At 38.3% G+C, this 18,301-nt stretch overlaps 1 protein-coding gene across 1 annotated transcript in view; it reads left to right on the top strand.

The window, feature by feature from the left end:
* Window positions 1-469: 469 nt before the first annotated feature.
* The window catches only part of RTTN (rotatin), a 201,554-nt gene continuing 183,722 nt past the window's right edge, over window positions 470-18,301 (top strand). Inside the window, exons 1-8 of the mRNA XM_004461516.4 lie at window positions 470-851; window positions 1,183-1,370; window positions 7,451-7,628; window positions 9,334-9,423; window positions 12,179-12,269; window positions 14,186-14,300; window positions 15,226-15,376; window positions 17,246-17,411. Of these exons, the coding sequence (XP_004461573.1) occupies window positions 821-851; window positions 1,183-1,370; window positions 7,451-7,628; window positions 9,334-9,423; window positions 12,179-12,269; window positions 14,186-14,300; window positions 15,226-15,376; window positions 17,246-17,411 (1,010 nt within the window). The 5' untranslated portion in view covers window positions 470-820. The remainder of the gene's footprint in view (window positions 852-1,182; window positions 1,371-7,450; window positions 7,629-9,333; window positions 9,424-12,178; window positions 12,270-14,185; window positions 14,301-15,225; window positions 15,377-17,245; window positions 17,412-18,301) is intronic.

The following is an 18,301-nucleotide window of genomic DNA, read 5'->3' as shown; positions in this document are numbered from 1 at the left end:
TTCGCTTACTTTTCTTTCTTTTTCCTTTACCGCTTGTTGGTTACTCCTGAACATAGGCACGCTTAACTTTGCAGGTACGTTTCGCAGTTCAAGAGGTTAGACCACTAAGTAATGAGGAAGAGTCCTTAAAAAACTAAATCAAGCCAAACCTCTCTCCGGTCTAAATGGCAAAGTTTAGAACAGAGGCTTCAGGTAGGCCCTAGCGCACTCCTAGCGGAGCCCGGCTGCGGGCCGGTGGGCGGGGCCAGGCCAGGCCTGGGGGCGGGGGCCTGGGTGGGTGGGACCAGGCCGGGGGCGTGGTCTGGAGGGTGGTGCCAGGCGGGTGGGCGAGGCGCCTGGAGGGCGGGGGACTGGCCTGGACCGCAGGGGCCTGGCCTGGAGGGCGGGGCTGTAGCCTCCCGCGCCGCAGCCCGCGCTCGCGCCAGACCGGAACTCACGACGGGCGAGCGCGGGGGCGGGGCCGGAACTCAGGGCGTGGGGCGCGGCGGGTCGAGGACTACAACTCCCGATCTGCACGGCGGCTAAAGCCGGTTTTTTGTTTTTTTTTTTACCCTCTCCCTTCCTCCTTCATTCCTGTTTTTGCTACAGAGGCTGATGTTTAGGAATCGCCTAGTAGTAAATGTAGGACTCCGGTAAGGTTCTCTGGCGCTGGGAGTGCGAGAACAGTTCGCGGAATGCCTCTCACTTATCTCGGGGTTCGCCTCGGCTTCACGGTACCCGCCGTTCGACAGGCCGAGTTTCCGGGAGGGGCATTAATTGTGGCCGGACGCTGTGGCGCGGCGGTTTAATTCTCCGGCGGCGGCTAGTTGAGCCGGACGAGATGGTCCTGACCTCGCTGATCAGGAAACTCGGTAACAGTTTGAGACCCCGCTCGGTACCTCGCCCGAGGCGCACTCCTGTAGTGGTCACTTGCTGAGAATGGCCGTGCCACGTTCCGCAGGCCCGGTCACCCCGCTATTGTTCCCACTTTTCTTCCTGCTTCTCCTGGTCAGCGCTCGGGTTCCCCTCTCGGACTAGGTGCGCGTCCCCAGAGCCCAGCGACCAGCCTTTGAAAAAATGTTTATTTCCTTCTTCACCCTCGCCCCCCGTCCCCTGCCTAAATAACGTTTTAGAAGAAATTCTGGGTAGGCGTCGCTTTGGAGTCGGAAAATAAAATGACTTTGTGATGGACTTTTTTGACAGGTCATCAGCTGGCCGAGATCAGGGAACGCGCTCTCAAGAATATTCTGTGCAAGGTTGAGCACAACCTAATCTGCTACGCCGATCTAATTCAGGAGAAGCTGCTTTTTCTTCATTTGCTGGAATGGTTCAATTTCCCATCTGTGCCAATGAAAGAAGAGGTTCTGAACCTCTTGAGCAGTTTGGTTAAGGTGGGATCATATTGAAATAAAATAAGGCGCTTGAATGTTTTTTAGATATTTCAATGTAGCATTTGTTGAAAGTTAGGTAATTGGGGATTTTTTAAATTTAGAAAACAATCTGGGATGTCGAATTTTAATTCAGCTGGGTATATATGGCTCATGTTCCTTCTTTCATGTTTGTCATACTGAATTTCACATCTTCTCTACTGTACTCTGAGGTAGTGCCCTTCTGAGATTCTGGTAAGTTCCGATTTTTGGAATAATCTTTGGAGGGTAGTATTTGTCATTCTGTTTTTCCTTATGTTCTAATATTTAGATGTTAAAGTTTTGGTGTGTCTGTATTAAAGAGAACACATTTAAGAATAATGCTACAGACTAGGATTAATAGCACAAGTATGTTAAGTTGCTTTTCCCATATCTATTTTTTAGTTTATGTTCATCTCCTTCAATAGTTAGTTGTCAGGGTCAAATGTCAAAGTGTAAGTTTAAACTCTACCAATTAAATTACTATACAATCAGAAGGGATTCTTATTATTGCGTTGGCATCCTTTTGATTAATGGTATACATTTTTATGCTTATGGATTTGGGTGGGTAAGTTAAGAGTATGGAATAGTTTGAGAGTACAGAGTAAAACACGGTTGCTTTACTTTCCAGTTCTTCGCCATGTTAATAGTAGAGTTAATAATTTCAATTCTGGCAGAAAATGTCTGTTTTAGTTCTTTATTGCCAAAGCAAATACCACACAGTGGGTTAGCTTAAATAATGGGAATTTATTGGCTCATGGTTTTGAGTCTAGGAAAAAAAAGTACAGTTGAAGTCCTCCTCAAGGCAATGCTTTCTTCCCAAAGACTGGCCTTCTGGGACTGGCTGCTCCTGGGTTTGTCTTGTCACATGACGATGCACATGGTGGCCTCTCAGGTTCCCTTGACTTTCAGCTTCTGCTGCCCCTCCCTCTGTGGCTTTCTTTGTATCTGAACTTCATTCTGCTTATAAACGACTCCAGTAATAGGATTAAGGCTCATGGTGATTGATTTGGCCACATTTTAATTAAAGGAAGTTACGTCATCTGAAGGTCCTGTTTGTAAAGGTTCACACCCCAGAGGAATGAATTAAGGTTTTCTGGGGTACTTAACTTCAAATCGCCACAGTAACCTTGTTTACAATTTTTTTTTGTTAGACAGTGACAAACAAACTGACTAACTTTCTTGTAAGTTTATTGATGTACTGACCTGAGAGCAAATGAAATTAATTTCTTTATCTTTACCATTTGGTGACAGGGCAGGGCTGAACTCTATTCAAAATTGTGAAATTTCCACTGAAGGTAAAGGTAATAAGACAATGATTTTATAAATGTACAGTGATGGTATTGTTCACTGTATTTAAATTTTATATTTGTTTATAAACAGATGTGGTTAAATCGGTAACTGTTAGTTATCTTAAATGGTAAGCTGAAATTAAATGGTAAGACAAATAGAGCTTTATAACAGTTTCTAATGCAACATTAATCAATTGGTATTCATATTATTCAAAATAAAGCATTTAACATCCACTTTCCAAATTGTAAAATCAAACGATGATCAGTATGGACTATGTAGAAAGTAAAAGAAGTTTTGTTTTTAAACAAATCAATTTTATTGATACGTATTAATAAAGCATAATTTATCCAAAGTGTACAGTTTATTTGGTATAGTCACATAGTTGTGAATTCATCACTTCAATCATTATTAAAGCATTTTCATTATTTCAATAATAATAATAAAAAACAGGCCAAAAAAAAGAAACTTCCTCACTTCTCAATCTCTCTGTTTCTCCCGCTGTACATAGCTGCTATTTTTGACTATTCTTGCACAATTATTTATTTGTTTCTTAATCAGCTGTATTGAAATATATTCACATACCTTGTCTATCCAAAGTATAATCAGTGGCTTTTTTTAGCTCTTAAAAAGTCCTTTATTGTAAAATTGTAAAATAAATAGAAAAATAGATTGAAAGAAATTACAAATTTTAAAGAGAGTGCAAGGCCAGGTTAGATTTAATATATCAATTTCAAAAATAGATAACATGGGAACAAGCATTTATAAATGTAAATAGTAATTAAAATATAATAAAATTATAACGTAATTCTAATATTTATATTATAGCTGTATTGGGTCTAATAATCTCTAAGAATGAAATAAATTATTGGTTTAGTTATTTAATTTCCATTTAGACCATAATTCTTTCTAGATAATCAAATTCCTATTTGGAAATTCTTCACATCTTATTGGAATGAATTACAGCAGATAATAATTTGCCAGTTCATAATTTTATGAGGCAGAAAAGCTCAAAATCTTGTTCAACAGTAGTCATGCTAAATCATTATTGATCCAGACAGATTATTTTAATTAAAGTGTATGAATAAGAAAGGGTTGAAGAAAAATGAAGTATCCAAAAATATCTCTTCTCCAGTCCTCAATGAAAAGCAAGAATTTATTTTGTATGAAAAAAATTACAGAATACTGTTCACAGGAACAGTTTGCCAATTGCACTGAGTAATTATTGTTCATAAACTATACTGTTATTTTACATTTATCTGGTCTACTCCAGCTCTTCTTTCTTAACTGTTTGCATGGAATACCTTTGTCCAACCTTTCCCTTCTAACCTGATTGTGTCCTTACATCTGAGGTGGGTCTTTTATAAACCACATATAAATGGCTTGTATTTTATTTATCCATTCTAACAGTTTATATCTTTTGATTGGGGAGTTCAATCCATTAACATTCACTGCTATTACTGTAAAGGCATTACTTCATCCATTTTGTCCTTCAACTCTCTGTTGTCATATCTTTCTATTATCTACCTGCTTATCCTTTAGTTTATCCTTCCTAATAACCTTCATTTTGAAAAACTCTTCTCCAAATCTCTCTCGTACCTTTTTTTTTTTCATTTCAGGCTGCAGCCCCCATCTTTAGTATCTCTTGCAAATTTGGTCTTTTGATAACATACTCTCTCAGTTTTCTTTGTCTGTGAGGACTTGGAACTCACCCTCAGTTTTGAAGGACAGCTTTGCTAGATATGGAATTCTTGGCTGGCATTCTCCTCTTTCAATACCTTAAATACATCATACCACTTTCTTCTCTCCATGGTTTCTGATGCGAGGTTGGCACTTAATCTTATCATTTCCCTTGTATGTGATGCTTTTCTTTGCTGCTTTCAGAATCCTCTCTATCTCTGATATTTGTCATTCTGAATAGTAGGAGTCTTGTGGTAGGTTTCTTTGGATTTTTTGTTTGGGGTGTGTTGTTCTTGGATATTGATATTTATATCCTTCGTAAGGGTTGGGAAGTGTTTGGTCATTATTGCCTCAAATATTCTTTCTGCCCTTTTCCCATTCTCTCCTCCTTCTGGGACACCAATAATATGAATGTTAGTGCGTTTTTTATTGTCATTCAGTTCCCTAAGATTGTTCCATTTTTTCCATTCCCTTCTCTTTCTGTTCTGTCTTTTCCAGTTTTTGAAGTGAGTCTTTGAAATCACTAATTTTGTCTTCGAGCAATTCAAATCTGCTGTTAGGTGCCTCCGTTTTATTTTTAATCTCATTCATCATGTCTTTCATTCCCATAAGGTCTGCTACTTTTCTTTGTAGGCTTTCAAATTGTTCTTTATGCTCTCCCAGTGTCTTTTTAATATCCTTTATTTCTTTAGTCATATTTTCTTTAAATTCTTTGAAGTGCTTTAGGAGACTTGTGCGATTATCACTGATTGATTGTATTAAATCCTGTTCTCATCAAGATGTTTGGTTTACTTTTTTGACTGAGCCATTTCTTCCTGTTTCCTAGTATGGCTTGTAATTTTTTAGTGATGTCTAGGCATCTGAATATGTTGGTAAATTTACTCTGATGGCTAATTTGTCTCTTGCCAATTTTTTTTTTCCACAGCTCTTTGATATTTGGTTCAACTTATACCCAGTCTTTAAAACTGCCCAACTTAAGTTTTTCAGGCCAGGGACTCACTAGTGTGTGCAGATTTTCTCCCAGGGATTGGATACAGAGAGCTGGAAGATTTTGCCCATGCAATTTCCAGACCTGCCAGCAGATGGCGCTAGTCAGTGTCCCTTTCCATGAAGGTGTTACAGTCTCTGCATTCCTGTGTTCCTGTGTTGAATCTCCAGATGGGAAATTCAAAGTGGGCTCTGCTGACTGAATTGATGGAAGAAAAATCACCCCTACCTCTCCTCCCTTTTCCTTTGAAACAGCTGACTGGAGCAAAGATGTCTCTTCCCCTCTCAGTAAGCTGCACTGAGCCAGGGGTTTTACCCCAGCTTAATATCTTGGGGGTGGGGCAGAGAGCCCTTCCCAGCTGCCATGGTGGCTTGGCAGCTGATGTTTGCTGTTTTGACTTCTTTGTCTCTCTGTCCCTCACCCTCCTGGGAGTTGTATAGCACTGTCCTAGTCTGCTGACCCCCAAAGAGCTTTTGGTGCTTTCTCCATTGTTCTTGTGAGGGCATTCAGCTCTGCTTGTTAGTCCGTTGCCATCTTCCCACAATCCTAAGAAGTTTAAGATTATAATGGTTATCCATGGTGACCTTTGTGAGAGCTAACCACTTTTAATATTTTGAAATAAATCCTTACAAACTTAAAGTTAGGTCATACTGTAGTTACAGCTTTGTAACTGCTCTTGAGATTTAATATATCATGGATATTTTCCTACAGCCTTAATATTGAAGGTAATGATTTTTAATCACTGTATGTTATTTCATGGTATAAGGATATCATAATATTCCAAACTCCATTGTTAAAGTAAATGTTATTTTTTTGCTATTTTAGATCATGCTGTGAGATGAACATTTTTATCACATGTCTTATTGTTTCCTTATGATTATTTCCAGGAGTGGAATTCACGAGTCAGAGTATGAGCTCTTCTAAGACTTTGATTCATGTTACCAAATTGAATATCAGCAGATCTATTAATTACACCTTCAACATTAGTGGGCCATTTATCTATGCCCTTGTCAATTAAAATTTTTGAACTCCTGTAAACGTATTTTGTATTTATGAGGCTCTAAGCTTTTGAGTGAGATTTTCTGTTTGTAAGAATGGAGAATGGTAATCAAACTGATGTCTTTGCTTTTGACAGGAAACATTGGAAAGTGGAGGATCTACAATGGCTTGCTGATAGATAGGAGTCTTTCAGAAAGGATAGTAGGGGTGATGTTGTCTACTTCCTTGCCTGTTCTTAGTTCTATTTCTGTCATTGTTGGATTTGAGAACCCACAGCCTATTCTCTTTTCTTTTGCCTTTTTTAGTTTTTCTTTCAGGGGAAGGTGGGTAGTTGAGATGCCAGAGGGTGATCAATGAAGAAAAAGTGTGTTTGAGAGAGGAGGTGGAGGGGCTGGTAGAGATAGGAGAGAAAAGAGTGAGTTTCAGTGGAGAGGAGTAGCCCATTTAACAAATAAAAGAATAGGAGTTGATAACGTGCATTTCTAGTGTTCGGTGTCTGGACTCGATTCTCATAATTGTTATCAGATTTTTTTTTTTTTTAAAGATTTATTTATTTATTTAATTTCCTCCCCTCCCCTGGTTGTCTGTTCTTTGTGTCTATTTGTTGCGTCTTGTTTCTTTGTCTGCTTCTGTTGTCGTCAGCGGCACGGGAAGTGTGGGCGGCGCCATTCCTGGGCAGGCTGCACTTTTTCACGCTGGGCGGCTTTCCTCACGGGCGCACTCCTTGCACGTGGGGGCTCCCCCACGCGGGGGACACCCTTGCGTGGCACGGCACTCCTTGCGCGCATCAGCGCTGCGCATGGCCAGCTCCACACGGGTCGAGGAGGCCCCGGGGTTTGAACCGCGGACCTCCCATATGGTAGACGGACGCCCTAACCACTGGGCCAAAGTCCGGTTCCCTGTTATCAGATGTTTTATGCGTACTTCGTGAACCTGTGTCCTCCTTTCCATGGAAATTCTTTACTTTGGGCAATATCAATATAAGATTTAGTTTTTAAAAAAGTGACTATCTGGTATATAAAAAATAGTTTCATGTTTTGTTTGCTGTGACACAAAGTTTGGAGCTTTTGATATACTTATTCTCAAGGCTGTCCTCTTCTTATTTTAGTATCCCCCAGCAGTCCAGCATTTGGTTGACCTTGGTGCAGTAGAGTTCTTATCTAAGCTTCGTTCTAATGTGGAACCAGATCTACAGGCTGCAATTGATGGCATTCTGGATGGACTTTTTATTCTTCCTTCAGAAGTTCCTGCACTGTATTCTACATCTTACCAAATCAGCCAAACTGGTAACTCTTTGCAATCAATTTGCTACATTCTGTTTAAATATAGATACATTGGTTTTAATGGCTAATTATAAGGAAAAGGATATTAGACTTAGAAAAACAGATTCTTCCTGCACACCCCAACCTTATTCTTTTTGTGAGACTATCTTGGCAGATATATTTAACAATAATAGCAAATTTGCATTGAGACGTGATTACTATGTGGTAGACTTTGTCCTGTGTGTTTTATACTTTTATTTTTGGACCTTGTTCTTCACATTGGGATATAATGATATTTGTCCAAGATGTTGATTTTATGGGACCAGGTCAAAATGAGGTAATGCTAGTAAACTGCAGTATACTGATTGCAATCAGAGCCAGAGAGAGATGAATCTAATCCCAGTTATGCAATGGTTGATGTGATCTTGGCTAAGGTATTTAACCTTAACCAGGCTCCAGTTTTTTCATCCAAAAATTAGGATAATAGTATTCTTCTCAAAGAATTGTGTGAGACTTCAGTGAGACGGTATCTGTAAGTGCTTGGCCTGGGGCCCGGTGTAATGTATTAAGCACTGGGATGATAACTGCTTCTTTTCGTGTTGTGGTTATTGGATGCTCAGTACAGTGCTTTGCACGTGGAAGGCAGTGGAGTGTATTTGAAGGGGGAAAAAATGTGCAAGAAATTTATGTGATTGAGTAGTGAAAGTGTAGAAAGAATGTTTTTGATTGCTTAATCGGATCGGCCTTGTTTTGCTCTGTACCATTGCTAATTGTGCTACCACTACGCCTATTGGTACTTCTGTTAGTTACAACAGCTGTGAGCCCAGCTGCCATTGATTGAACTCTGTGTGGGGTACTGAATGAATTGATTTAAACACATCTCAGATTTTCAACAGCCCTTTGAGATGTTATTATTCTTATAATATTTTATTCTCATTTATTATTTTTTAAATGAAAAACATTTTGTAAATATTTGTTCAGTAAAGTTACTTGCCCAAAGCTATCCAGTTTGCTAGTCTGTGGCAAAGCCAGGATTCTCACTTTGCTTTGTCTGGCTCCAAAACCTGTGATTTTTAATATGTTTTACAATCTCTACTGAAGCCATAAATCATAAAATAGAACCCTGAGTCATAAATTTTCAGTCTGAGTCCACATAGGTGAGAGAGAGGAATGGTCTAATTTTTAGTTATCTGTGTTATTATTAGGAAATACTGGCATGAAAATTTCAAAGACAAAATTAGAAAATTTAGTTTTATTTTCTTCCTTATTCTCATTGTAACTGAATTGCTGAATATGTGACCATGTGTGACAGGAAATTGCCAAAGTATTGAAAGATATGCTTGATTCCTTTATTTTTATATAACTTTCTTTGTAAGGTATTAATGAAAATTGAAGTGATCAGAAACTATAAAATGGAGAAAATGAGGGAGATAAGCATGAAAACTTTTAAACAGATTATTTAAGTACATTGTAGGTATTTTTATTCTAACTAATTTTTTTCCTTAATAGTAAAGGAGGGAAATAAATGCCTCAATTCAAAATTGGCCTTAAGAGTCACCTTTTTTTTTTTCTTTAGGAATACAGACTATACAGAGAAAAAAACTGGGCTATTTTTCCAGTTTTAAAAATGATTTTAAAAATTGAGAGAAAACATTAATTTTTGAAGAGAGTAAGTCTCACTTTTAGCAAATAATGACTTATATTACAGTAATATATTTTCTCTTTTCAGATTTGCCACAAGAACCTGAAATCTTAACAGGATATTTTCCTCAAGACAAAAGTAATTTCCAGCAGATGGAAGTGCCTCTACGACCAGCCGGTATGTATCTGTAGGGAAGTAAAATCTGTTGACTGGGTGGATCAGAAATAAATGTACTTCTCCTATTACTGTGAAGATATATTGTATGTGGGCAAATTTGGATGTTTCGGTACCAAAGTGAATGTTTTAATTGCCTCAAATTAGTTTAGAATGTGGAATGTAAATGGTAAAATTTTATCTCATTTTAACAGTATTTGAGTATTTCTACAGATAAGTGGTAAGATGGTGGTAATTAGGGCTGATTGAACATGGATTCTTATAGGCTTTGAGCCATATGAGTGTCATCCCTTCATTCTCCAACTGCCTCAATGGTACGATTATTCATGCAGTTACTTAAGCCAAAGATTCAGGGGTATTTGGTTCTTTCTTTGCCATTTTCCTGCCATCTAGTTGATGGAAACATTTTGATTTCGTGTCCTTCCCCTGAAACACCCATCCAGTCTCTGCTCATGTGCCACCTCCTCAAAGGCGCCTCCTCTGACTGACTGATGTTGCCTCCTGGGCACTTTCTGTCACTTTCTATCTGTTTGGTTTTCTTCTTTTCACATATCAAGATCTGAAATCATGTTTTTATGTACTTTTTGTTTCCCTCACTGTAAGCTTCCCAATGGCTTTATCCCCAGTGTTTGGAGCAATGCTTAAAATGTGTTAGGCATTCAGTATGGACTCTTTGGGTGAATGACTGAATCCTCACTGAATCTCCATGAGATTGGTATGATTAGAATCCCAACTTTACCAATTAGGAAAATGAGGCCTTGAGGAGTTAAAGACATATCTTAGGTGACAAGGTTAGGAAATGTTTAAATATGCATGTTCTTAACATTTTATTGCCTGCATTGTTGAGATGAGAAGAAAGTAGCAGAGGGTATTTCTATTGATGCCAAGTATTTAAATATACACTCAGTTTGTTAGCTCTCTGTTATTTAAAAGCTTTCATAAAAACTCACATGTTGAATAACAGCATAAGAAAGAACAGAAAGCTGGGAGAGGATGTAGCTCAAGTGGTTGAGTGCCTGCTTCTCATGTACAAGATCCCCAGTTCATTCCCCGGTACCTCCTAAAAACAAAAGAAAGAAACAGAAAACCAACTCTTATTGGAGAATGGATGTAGCTCAGTGGTTGAGTGCCTGCTTCCCATGTACCCATGTACCAGGTTCTGGGTTCAGTCCCTGGTACCTCCTTAAAAAAAAGAACAGAAACCTTGTTAAGCTAACGTACAACTTCTCTTTCTGGAAAAGTTTTGTTAGACTTGCAGGGAGCTTTGTTGTTGTTGTTGTTTTTTAAAGATTTTAAAAATTTATTTCTATCCCCCTCCCCGCGCCCCCCCCCCCCAGTTGTCTGCTCTCTGTGTCCATTCACTGTGTGTTCTTCTGTGTCCACTTGTATTCTTGTCCACAGTACCCGGAATCTGTGTCTCATTTTGTTGCATCATCTTGCTGCGTCAGCTCTCCGTGTGTATGGTGCGATTCGTGGGCAGGCTGCACTTTTTCACGTAGGGTGGCTCTCCTGACCGTGCATTCCTTGCACATGGGGCACCCCTACATGGGGGGTACCCCTGAATGGCATAGCACTCCTCGCGCGCATCAGCACTGGGCATGGGCCAGCTCATCACATGGGTCAGGAGGCCCTGGGTTTGAACCTTGGACCTCCCATGTGGTAGGCGGTTGCCCTATCTGTTGGGCCAAATCCACTTCCTGGGAGGTTTGTTTTTGAGGTAAGATGAGAGTTCATTTTGTTGTGATTGAGTGGGTTACTTGAGCGATTTTGAGAGATAGCTACAGGAAGTGGGTATCTCCAGGGCTGGTAACGATGGGTATTTGAGTGAAGCTGATGAAAATATCAAGGACAGATTGAGATTAATACACTTTCTTTGTGTGAATTGCAGTTTGTCTACAGATTTATGGTATGCTTATTTTGTTTATGTTTGCAGTGTAAGTCTGTTCTTTCTTCTACACCATTCCTTTAGGAAGTAAACCCTGCTTTTATGTTGACACTTTTGAAAGAAGCCACTGTGTTGTGTTTGGGAATTTAATGATGCTGCTACCTCTATTTAATGATTCCATGCTCTTTTTAAAGAATTGGGCATTGGGAAGAGTTTATGTAGAGAATATTTTTCAGTGCTGCCCCCTTAATCTGTACAATGTAAGATCTGTTGAAAAATAGTATCTGTGTAGTTTTAAATTGTGTTGGTTTCTCGGCTCTCTTTTAATCTTGTTTGAGCACTGATATTTTGTCTGCAACCTTATAATCTTCAAGTCATCTTCAGAGAGATTTGATGTTAAAAGGAGAAATTTAACATATAACCCCATATATCCCTTACAGGTATTTGAACATGACTAGTTAATTATTGTATTTGATTATGTTTATATCATTGCTATTTTCTGCAAGTAAAGGTTGTCTTCAAATGCCAGTCCCTTTTATGTTAAGTTTAAGCTCAATGTGCTGATCAGCCACACGGGAAAAGAGAATTTTAATTGAAACTTTAAAATGTCATTCATTATTGCTTTGTGTTTAGTGTTCTTTCTCTAATACTTATTTTAATATCATATGAGTTCTTTTTAAATTATGCATCAAGATTTTTGTTATTTATCCTATAAGAGAACAAATTTACAGCTCACCTTGTTTGGTATATTTTAGGTAACTATAAGATGCAAACTTTATTTTGGGAATTGTTTTAAAGGTAAAGGCTTTCTGTCAACATTGAGACTTATATTTTTATTCTTTGATGCCTCAAGTTTTGTTTTTCCATTAACAGTAAATCAGTTTGTGAAGTGTTTGAAGTTTTCTACGTTTCCTTGGCTACCCTTGACTATGACAGACAGACATGTTCTTTCTTCTAATGAAAGGTACAGTGCTTGAAGTAGTTCAGGTGTTATTGTTTATTTATAGCCATTAAATCTGATAGTTTTTACTATTCATTTTCACCAGGAAAAAAGCTGCTAAGTATTATAAAAGGTAGTAATGGGAATATGTGAATGATTTTCAGTATTTCACAAAGCAAACCAGAAAATTTATATTTACCTTTAATCAGGCTATACATTATGTTTCATTTTTATGGTTGGAATCTTGTATATTCCTTGGTGACATGAGTTCTCTCGTATTGACCAGACTCTGATCGGGTATTGCTTATGCTTTTGATTAATAAAAATGAAAATGAAAACATTTAACATAATTGCAGTCTTTTTGGTAGACAATATATTTCAAAAGATAGGTTTCATTAGAGAAAAACAATACAATGTTGAGAAGATTGGGAACCCCACTGGTCTAATCTTATATAATATATGTAAGTTGGTTGTTAATCTCAAAAGTAGCTAGCTAAGTTGTGTTTTTGGTGACAATCTGGAAAATAAAGACAGACTTGTTAGGATTAGGGCTAGATACAAGAGGATCCTTTAAAATTATTATTTTTTCAGGTTTACTTAAAAAAAAATTGTTAAAGGAGTTGTGAACTTGCCAAATAATCACACACATGTGTGGAGTTCCCATACAACATCCCTTCACCAACATACCACACCATTGTGGAACATTTGTTACAGATTATGAGATAACATCATCAGACTATTACCACTGACTTTGGTCCACAGCATACATTTGGCGTATTTTTTTCCATACTCCCCTATTATTAATAGTACATCATTGGCTTTGATGCAAGATATTACAGTATTGCTGTTAAGTATAGTCCATAGGTTACATGAATTGTATTTTTCCCATGCTTCTCCACATTTCCACCACCCTGCAATAGTGATGTACATCTGCTCTAGCTCACAAAAGTATACTCTTTCATCTGTACCGTCAACCACAATTCTCATCCACCTCTGGATTCGTTGTATTATTTAGTCCCTAGATTATTCTCTAGCTTTTTTTTCAGTTGACATTTACATCCCTAGACTACCCTTTTCATCCACAATCCCATTTAGAAACCAGCTGCTTACTCACTCTAATGTGTTACCCTCAACTCTATCCATTTCCACACTTTTACAGTCAAGCTAATTAAAACTTCTACTGAGCAAAATTATTTTTGATGAAGACAGTTCTAAGGCAGCATAAATCCTCTGGGAACAAATTATTTAACAGAGATAGTGTGCATATGGGAGAGGGGTGGAGGTTCTTTGATCCGTTAGGTTCTGAATTGATTCCTATGGAAGAGGTGGGGATGGTTTCTAGGGCAGGCCCCTGGATGATGGGTGGGAGACTGGAACTGGGCCCAGAGGAGTGTTTGGTTTCTTGGGGTAGGGATGAACAATTGCTTCATCCCTAGGTAGGCAAATATTTTCTGAGAAGTGTCCTTTGTATGTAGTAAGAGGGGAGTTATAGCCTGATTGACCTGTATTAGGGAAGAAAAGTAAGAATCTAATTTCTAGAATTTGACTCTGTACTGCTATTGTTTTTTTCCTCATTTCTTAATTCATTTCTCAGATTTCATTGACCCTGTGTTGTTCTACCTCATTCTTCTCATTTTAAACCCTTATGATCATCTCTAGGCATACATTGGTGAATGCCATGTGGTCCCTGTGCTTGAGGGCAGTCTAGTGGGGGATACAAAACCAACAGCAATTACATTACCATAAAATACATGCATGTGGAAGAAGCACTACATTACTGTGGTTTTATTGATTGGGAAAAGGTCAGCAAAGGCTTCCCAGGGGAAGTGATGTCTCGGCTGAGATATGAAGGGTTATTAATAGAGTTGTTGTGCCACTAGATTAATTAGAGTCTGGTATAGAGGAACTCTTTTGAAAATAAATTATACTGTGTTTTATAGCTCTTTAAGAAGTAGTAACCATACCTTGATCTGGAACACATGTGAACTCTTGAAGGACGTTATCATGCAAGATTTTCCTGCTGAAATTTTCCTTCAAAGGCCAAAAATTGTTCAGGTGAGTACCCTCTATAATTGTTTTAGATTTTGAAATAGGGAACTTTTAGCAATAAAACAAACTTTCCAAAGTAGAAGTCTTTGGGAAGGAAATTTGCACTAATGTATTTAAAGGATGATGTATTTTATTCTTAAAACTACTTATTCTCTCACTTTGGATAGTTCCCCTGATAGGTGGTAGTTTCATTTGCCATGTGGTGTCCACTTTGGCTACCTTGAATTTACCATTTATGGGTCACCTAAAGGGGAGAATAGACTTTAGCAGTAGCAATAACCCTTATTAATGAAAAGAATGCATTGTTTTCTGTTTATCTAGCATGTTTAAAGCCCATTGCTGGATGCTGGGAAGTAGAGTAGTTCTATGCAGTACAGATGGAGCCTTTCCAGTCTAGTCTTAATGCCTCAGTAGGAGGGAGAGGGATCAAGGGTGGTGATTGCGGCACCTCCACAGTGTCTAGCAATGGCTCAGCTCCCTGCTCCACTCACAGGACACAGTGGACTCCAGTGAATGGCACTGTTAGCACCTTTAATTCTCATAGCTGTCACGTGACAGCAGGAAAAGCTGCTCATGACCAAAAATGTAGCAAAATGGTTGGCTGTTCCGATGAAAAAGGCTTGCTGCAATTAAAAGAAAATTCTGTATAATGTAATGTCTTGAATGGAGGATAATTCCCGTCATCTCAGAATGGGTACTCAACAGATTTTAGAAATAAGAAACACTGACTATTCTATCTACATTTTATCTCATTTTCACCCAGTTTTTGCATTATGCTAAATCATTTTTTGCCCATTCCTGCTTCTTATGTCAAATATTTGGGCAATTTATTTTGTTGCCTTTGATTCTTCACCCTCTTAAGTGCCACATCTTCCTCTGAGGTCTTTGGGTCTTTGTTCCTTTGTCGTTTCATTGCTTCTCCTTTTTCCAGAGCCTTATGTCTCTGCTGACACTGCCTTTTGGAGGTGATGGGAAACACCGCCTGGTGCTGCAGTCAGTGTCGTGCTTGCAGCAGCTGTGCAGGGACTTGAGGAATAGACTCAACTTCCATCGAGATCCGGGATTTTTCTCTAGTAAACAAGGTATTTACATTTGCTTATTCATTAGCCGCTGGTGATATTTGCAGATTTTTCTAAAAACTTCCCATTATACTTACTGTTTATACATTCAACAACATAAGATCTCCACCCCTAAACATAAATTATCATCTCTGAAAACAAATTGGATGAGCGGTAGAACCACCCATGATCCAGGTTCTTTTTATTTACTTTTTATTTATTTATTTACTTTTGATAATAGACATTTACATGGTGTTTTTGTTTTTTCTCCCAGGCAAACTTGTTGGAAGCTGGAGGCAAGAATTCTGAATATGGCTATTCATGTGGGCCTGTGGGCGTTTTAGCAAGTTATATATTATATTAATGAATTGTTTGGTTTGGGAAACTTTGGTTTATGTCTTAAGATAACTATGTATTTGTGATCTTGTCTGTATTAGTTGATATCAGAGCCAGACTTCTCAGGGCAAAAGCACCACCTAATGGCTAAGTAGAGTACTAGACTGGCCTTGATGAAGCACTCTACAATTTAGGATTTTGGTGCTCATGCAATACGCACTGGAAGTTGAATACTGAATTACAGTGCCTTGTCATCATCCTTTACAATAAACCCATCCCCCCCCTTTTTTTATGAGTTTCACTGATCCTGTGCACTTGAATATTTAGGCTTTAAATTGGCTTTATTCTAGAATGCAGAGTGAGTGTGATTTCTTTATTAACCTTTTTTAGATTTGGCATTCTGCAAATGACTGATAACAATGAGTTTCTGTACCCCATACTTCAGCAGAGGAAGGGTTCTAATGTTGGTAAAAACAGTAGATGTTTTGAATATTTATTTACTTGCTAAATAAATATTTATTACTTATATTGCCAGTCACTAATCTAGTCTCTGGGGGTTACGGTCCCAATTCTTAGAGACAGACAGTAGAGTACAGATTTCTTAGGGAAGGGAGAATGGGGAATTAATGCCTAATGGGTGCAGAGTTTCTGTTTGGCGTGATGGATGATAGTGATGGCAGTACAACAATGTGTATTAATTAATGCCACCGAATTGAATGCTTGAAAGTGGTTAAAATGGAAAGTTTTATGTTGTATATATGTTAACACAATAATAATAAAAAAAGAAAGAAATACATTGACTATTTAAAGAATAAATGCAAAACCCAGATAGGGTCCCAGCCCTTATGAGCTGATATTTTAAGAAGTAGGAGGCAGTTAGTAAACAAACAAATAGATTAGCAGGTTAGTTTCAGGTAAGGAGAGGTGCTCGAAGGAAATAAAAAGGGTGATGCCTCAGAAGGTGACCAGGGAAATGTGGCTTACTTTAGAGAGGATGGCTGGGGAAGCATTTCTGTAGAGGGGATCCATTGGAAGAGCTACAAGAAAATACTGCAGGGAGGTCAGAGGATTATGTGATGAACCTGAGGAAAAGAAATAAGGCAGTGTGACTGGAGTGCAGTAAGTCAGTGGGGAGAGGGGACGGAGATGAGATCAGAGAGGGAGCTGGGGGCCAGATTATATGGGGGCTTGTAGATCTTGGTGAAGATTTTATATTTCCTTTGAAGTGCAGTGAGAAACTCTTGGAGAGTTAGGAGGTCATGATCCAGTGTCATTTCTACTTTGGTAGTCTTCTCCTGTGTTGTCAGTGAATCATGGTGGCTAAAAGGTTTCATAGGACCAGGCCAGTTAGATGTGAACCTAAATGTGCTGGTAAATGGTCATAGAAAGGGTTGACCTTTACTGTTTTTTTTTCCTCCTGTAGGAGCCTTTCTGCTGTCTTAATTTTGTTATTTTTTTTTTTCAAAGAGTGGCACATAAACACTACATAAACTTTAATTGGTTTCTACTGAGGGATAACTTTATTCTTTTTCTTTTTCTTTTTCTTTTTTTCCCCAGACACAGTTTCCCAAAATTCTTCTTTGTCTTACTGTCATGAAGTAAGAGTTACTCATCATTCCCAGAACCCTTCCCCAGGAAGCAGCAGTCCTCGGCCTTCTGTGGTTGGGCGCACAGGCCAGCGTCCCAGAGGGGATGGCCAGGATTGGGATGCAGTGTCTTCCAGGTGACTGGTGGCTGTCTGCTGGCAGTTAGAAAAGTTCAGTTAATGTGCCTATGTGTGCATGTGTGTATGTGTTTTAATTTCAGAGGGAGATAATTCTTTTTCTGAGTCTTTTTAAAAAACATCCCCTCAGGAGGAGGTCTTATTTTAGACCAGCAGCTTTCACATTTTTTTGATCATAATCTGCAATAAGAAATAAATATCGTGCAACTCAGTACACAGACTTACCCTCTGTGTGTGTGTATATGTATGTGTGTGTGTGCATCCACCAAAATGAATGTTTTCAAAACTGCTCTGATTCCGTGTGCTGTACACTACATTATGATATTTTCTATTTCTTCCTGATTCATGAGAAAGGATTGATGATTCTGATCCACTAAAATGTTTTTACCAGCCATGAAAGGAATGTGATCTAGTTCAAAAACATACCTTTAAATGACAGGTATATTTTTGATAATATTCCAAAAACATTTTTGTAAGCCTAATTGTAAATGCCTCCGTGTTTACTATTAAAAGAAATGATGGAAGAATAATTTTTTATAAAGCAAGAACTCCTATAACATAATAAATTTATCTTTGTGTGCTTCTATAAATACAGATTTTGTATATCAAGTTTGCTTAAATGGATTGGCATGATATTTGTATGTTACTTCACCTTTGGACTACAAGTACCTTATAAACATATCAGCCTCTATTGCCATTCTAATAAAAGTAGGACAAACACTTATCTCTTGGTTTGATTATTTTCTCCTGTTATTGCTACTTTTACTCTTGCTACAGGCTAGCACTGATTACTGCTTGCTGTGAGTGGGTTTTAAATATTCAATAATGTTAGTGTACTGTGATTCACCCTCCTTTGTGGATAACATCAGAAGTCAAATTTTGAAGTTTTT

Source organism: Dasypus novemcinctus, chromosome 16, assembly GCF_030445035.2.
Source record: "Dasypus novemcinctus isolate mDasNov1 chromosome 16, mDasNov1.1.hap2, whole genome shotgun sequence".
In the NCBI taxonomy this organism is placed as follows: Eukaryota; Metazoa; Chordata; class Mammalia; order Cingulata; family Dasypodidae; genus Dasypus; species Dasypus novemcinctus.
The sequence above is the reverse complement of the archived record's forward strand: the minus strand, read 5'-3'. Positions and strand labels throughout refer to the sequence as shown.